General features: G+C 40.7%; 1 protein-coding gene across 7 annotated transcripts in view; it reads left to right on the top strand.

Annotated features, from left to right (window-relative positions):
* Positions 1 to 1591, top strand: part of LOC125956919 (adenylate cyclase type 2) — a 30063-nt gene extending 28472 nt beyond the window's left edge. For all 7 annotated transcript variants that reach the window (XM_049689200.1, XM_049689201.1, XM_049689199.1 and 4 more), the window contains 2 exons: positions 107 to 349; positions 826 to 1591. In XM_049689200.1, the coding sequence (XP_049545157.1) occupies positions 107 to 349; positions 826 to 957 (375 nt within the window). In that variant the 3' untranslated portion in view covers positions 958 to 1591. The remainder of the gene's footprint in view (positions 1 to 106; positions 350 to 825) is intronic.
* Positions 1592 to 5000: the final 3409 nt, after the last annotated feature.

The raw sequence follows: 5000 nt of genomic DNA, 5'->3' as shown, positions 1-5000 counted from the left end.
TTTTCTTTTCTTCGATACCGCACACAACACAAACAACAACTTCGCCTTCGCCCTCTCGGGTGCAACCTACTGACACATGACACATGGCCGGCGGTGTGGCCGTTAGGATGAGAAACGAACCGAGGAGCACAATGTGGTGGTGCTGGTCGAGTTTGCCATCGCCCTCATGACGGCGTTGGATCAAATCAATCGTGAATCATTCCAACGGTTTCGTCTCAGGATCGGTCTCAATCACGGTCCCGTGATAGCCGGTGTCATCGGTGCCCAGAAGCCACAGTACGACATCTGGAGTAACACGGTGAACGTTGCATCGCGCATGGATTCGTGCGGTGTGATGGGTCGCGTCCAGGTGAGCTCAAACCTTCTTCTTCTCTACTCCTCTTTCACCTTCTACGCGAAGCTTCCCCTTTGTTTTCCGACATTTGCCGACCTTTATCGTGTCCCATAACTGCCAGTCGCCAACAGGAAGCTCGGAACTTTACCTACATTCGTTTGGTATTTGTTGTTGATGCTGCAGCTATCACAACAAGGAACGTTGTGTCGAATACGGCTAGCGCCGTCCTTCAGCACAGTTGTTGCCACTATATCAGTGTCTGTGCGCGAGTTGGAATGATTGAAACTATATCAACTGTAGTTTATACTATATGAACTCTATAACTATAACTCTTGATCTCCTTAATATTAATGGGAGAAATCCTCTGTACAATCCTATTAAATATCCTGTGAACATTTTCCTCTTCAAACTTATGTTCGTGAATTGAACTAGAGCATCTCTTTTCTAATAAAAAAAAACAACTGGGTATATTTGCTTCTCCCGCATGACAGGTGACAGAGAATACCGCCAAGGTGCTCATGGCTGCTGGATACTCTTGTGACTGCCGAGGGCCAATTCATGTCAAAGGCAAAGGTGTCCTCACGACATACTTCGTGAAAACACCGTTCGACGAGCGCATCTAAGACCGACCGTCGTCGTCGTCGTCGTCGTTGTCGTCGGCGCCCTCGTAGAGTGGCATTCGTCGTCGTCTCAAGTGAGCAATCAAATACACCAAAGACAAACATAGTTTGTGTGGAGCTGCGGTTGTAGGAAAAGATCCGCGTAAAATCTAAATCTCTGTGGTCATCGTCTTCATTAGCACGTTCGAGCGTGCTTCAATTTTCGTGCAGATCGGTGTTCTATAGACTAGGGAATAGAATTATGCTGATCTATGGATTGCACATAAACCGTGCAGTCACTACAAGTAAGCAAAAGCTAAAAACAGTAGTAGCTCAAACATGTAACCGAAATTATGAAGCCCCATTGCATTCGTTGAGGCCATTACTCTGATACAAGTACAAGTGCATCTGCTGACTACCGAAAGTATTCTCCCAAGTCGTTAAAGCAACAGCAGCAAACCACCGCCAGCTATCTACCAACATCACTGACCCATTGATGCTCAATGGCACCTGATTCCTTAAGAGTACGTTAAACGAAAGAGTTCATTTCCGTAACTTGTTTTTCATTTTCGCTTGATTATGACACAACAACATAAACGAGACATTTGAGTGCAAGCAATTGTATAAAATAAATATTTATATAATTTTGACTCCATTATGTATTCAGCAGTTGTTAGAAATTAATGAACCAGAAAGAAAAGGTTCGTTAACAACGGTAAGTATAGCAATGGAAAAATATGTTTCTAAGATTTCCCTTAGCCTATAGGTAAGGATTAAAGAGAAAAGAGAAGGCACGATGAAGAAAGGCAATACCATTTCGCTCGGTCGGAAGATTAAGTACTTCCATTCGGTGAGTCTATTATCCGACGAAAAATGGGCATTAAAGGGGCGCACCAATGTCAAGGGAATACGTTGATGGGTTTCCCGGGGCTCTCAAGCGATCCATTGTCTCGGAGAGCTTGATGCATGCCATCATAGGGACCAGCGATCAGGAGTTAATGGAGAAAAATTACTTAAAGTGCAAATGCATGAGTGTTTAGCAACAAAAATAGAAATAGGATACTGTTGGGCCGAAACGTCTCAAGGCACACGACAGGCGGTAAACTGTGGCCGTTTAGTGAACTGTCGTTGTGTGCTTTTGAAATACATACTTCATGATTTATGATATGCAAGAAATACGCAGCACCTCGCCATTACTACATTGAAAGCATGTGTATAAGAGTGCACGTATGAACACCAGCACGATAGAAAGCTTTTGGTCATAAATCAACAGGATAATGCATGTGGAAGTATCATTTTGTGTCGTGAGTGCAAAGCGTAGAACCATGATGATGTCACATTTTTCAGGTAGTCTTATTTACCCATCGAAATACACATCGCCTACAGGAAACTTCTTATTACACAACTTGCTTTTCCATTAAAGAAGAAACACAACATATCATATTATACTCATTAATAACCTGCACAGGTATACATATTTCGTAATGTTGATTTCCTGTTTCCGTAATATTACCTTTAGGGTCTTGTCTTACATTCGCAATCCGTATCCCTAATATTATAAAGAAATCAATAACTCAAATTCGAAATTAGAATAAATTTTAAATAATATCTCTTAAATAACTAAACATTATTTAAATAAATTATCACAACTATTACAAACCGATAACAAATAAAAACAATCATGTACCTACAGTTCATTTTTCATTATCTCATTAATCAAATAGCGAATGATTTCTGGCCAACACATCGTTGGTAACATTGGTAACATCACTCTTTAAAACCGGCTTGATGCATATTTATCTCTGCTTCTAATATGATGTGCACCACTTTTGTACCATACCACTTTACAATAAATTAAAGCACACTTTGGAAGGACATAGCAAATGACACTATCGGTTTATGAAAAGAAGTTGAGGCTAGTTTAAATAATTTATTTTTCATACGTCAACCACCCTGGTGCAGGAAGGTTCAAAATTGAAATGTTTGCTTTTGACATACCATGCCTACAGCTGTGTCCTTACTTGAACACCAAATAATGAGAATGTACGATGGACTCTTTTATCTCATACTCCGGGGCTCTGCTGATTCACCTGAGGTCATATCATAAAGATATGTTAATAACAGGTGCATACACATGTTAGGCATGTGCTCCAACTACATGTGGAAACTGTTGTTGTGTATTGTTTTCCACAAACAAGAAAAAGGTGCAGCTGCTTTACAAAGAACCCTAATGCTGCATGTTCTGTATGAATAATTTATTCTAGCCATCTTTTAATAAACCATCCAGCCATCTTTAATAAATAATAATTTCATTAACTATAAGAAATATATAAACGCTACTGCATTTACTTATACATTAAATATTTATTTATAATTTTTATGATCGTATCGTTTATTTATAATTTTATGATCGTGATTCCCGTGAATAATTATAGCGTAATGGATGACACGCAATATTCCATAGTGAGCAATGCGTTATTGGAAAAATGTGGTAAACATAAAATCAGCTTTAAAGCCTACGCTCAATTTTAAAAGCGTGTCTCAGCCTTCAGCCCATTAACCATGCGCCTCCATCATACGTGCATTACTTTAACTGTTGCTCACAATCACGCCTACTACGCGCTCATGCGAAGTGAGTTGGTAACTTTTCAAAGTGTTAAACATAATAATAAAAAACAATCGTAATATTTTTCCCGGCACAGTATGTTCAACACTTATGAGATTTGGTATAAACACCGAGAGAAGCAAATTAAGAACAATAGGGAACGTGGGTTTGGGCAGCCTTCTGTTTTTCCTTCGCAAAACTGTCTCACTTCTTAGGCAGTGGCATTTCCCCAACGATCAAATCAGGCAGCAAAGTAGACCTTAGTTGAAAGGTGGATTAGTCCCGTTATCCCAAAGCATCCGACCTTTTATATCCAACCGTTTTATCGTATCCATAAATTACGCAAAACCCGTGTGCCATCCGCCATCTCGCATTGGCTTGGTCAGTTTTTGTGAATGAGGCGAAGGGGTAGCAAAAGGTGAACCGCCCCTGATAATCAACTGGTCAATTGGGGAAAGTAATCCTTTAATCTACTCATCTAACCGACTTCTCGGGTTTTGGGCCCCAACCGAACTTTGCTACTCTCGCAAACTCTCTCTCTCTCTCTTTTCTTTCTTGGCTCCGAGGGAAAAGGTTCACTTTGCCCGCTAAACTACACCAAAGGTATCGGAATGGAGTAAAACGTGATAGACCACACTTGCGTTTTAACAACTTTTCGCAAACTATTCGTCCCCAGAGGATGTGAAAAGTTTTGCTTTTCAATTTTCGCGTCACTCCCACACAAATGGGACAGCCACGGGAGAAAATTGATGCCCTACCGATAACTGGAAGAAACTTTGCTTCCCTGGAGTTCCCTTGCTTGTCACATACCCTGCCCGATGAATCAATTCGATCGACCTTGTCCTTGTCCTTCATCAGCAGGATAGCTTCGCTCAGCAGTATAGGGACAAACTTACTCCACAGGAAGCACCCATGAGTTCAACGAACTTATAACATTAACTTGTCAAGTAAATACCGGGTAACATCATTTTGTTTCAACTTCACTTCAACTATGAAATTTCACGTGAAATCACATTGTTCTTCTTGTATCTCAAAAAAGTTTTGAACACACGCAAGAATACTCCGAAAAAAATCCAGAAAGTAGTAACTAATGTATTTTTCTCGAAAAATCGAATGCAGCTTCGATTTTCCAAACAAGTAATCTAATCAAACCTTGCTTTATCTCAGCATATTCGCACAGAGCTCAAACATCAAGCAGGTAAGCAACACAAACTGGCTGCACTTTAGACCAATTTGGTTCCAGAGAAGCGGAACTCTTGTAATCCCGTCGCCAGCTGCTGCCAGAGATCGAAATAACGCAATTTGAAAAACCTTTCACGTACGCTCGGTTTCACTGCACAGCACACAAACCAAGTACCGTATCAATGCGACCAAACTAGCACCGATAAAGAACCGAATTCTCTTATTACTTCGTACACTGATGATCGAAAGACTACCCTGCGTTGCTTGGTAATGGCTGCGG

Source organism: Anopheles darlingi, chromosome 3 (genome assembly GCF_943734745.1).
Source record: "Anopheles darlingi chromosome 3, idAnoDarlMG_H_01, whole genome shotgun sequence".
Classification (NCBI taxonomy): Eukaryota; Metazoa; Arthropoda; class Insecta; order Diptera; family Culicidae; genus Anopheles; species Anopheles darlingi.
The sequence above is the reverse complement of the archived record's forward strand: the minus strand, read 5'-3'. Positions and strand labels throughout refer to the sequence as shown.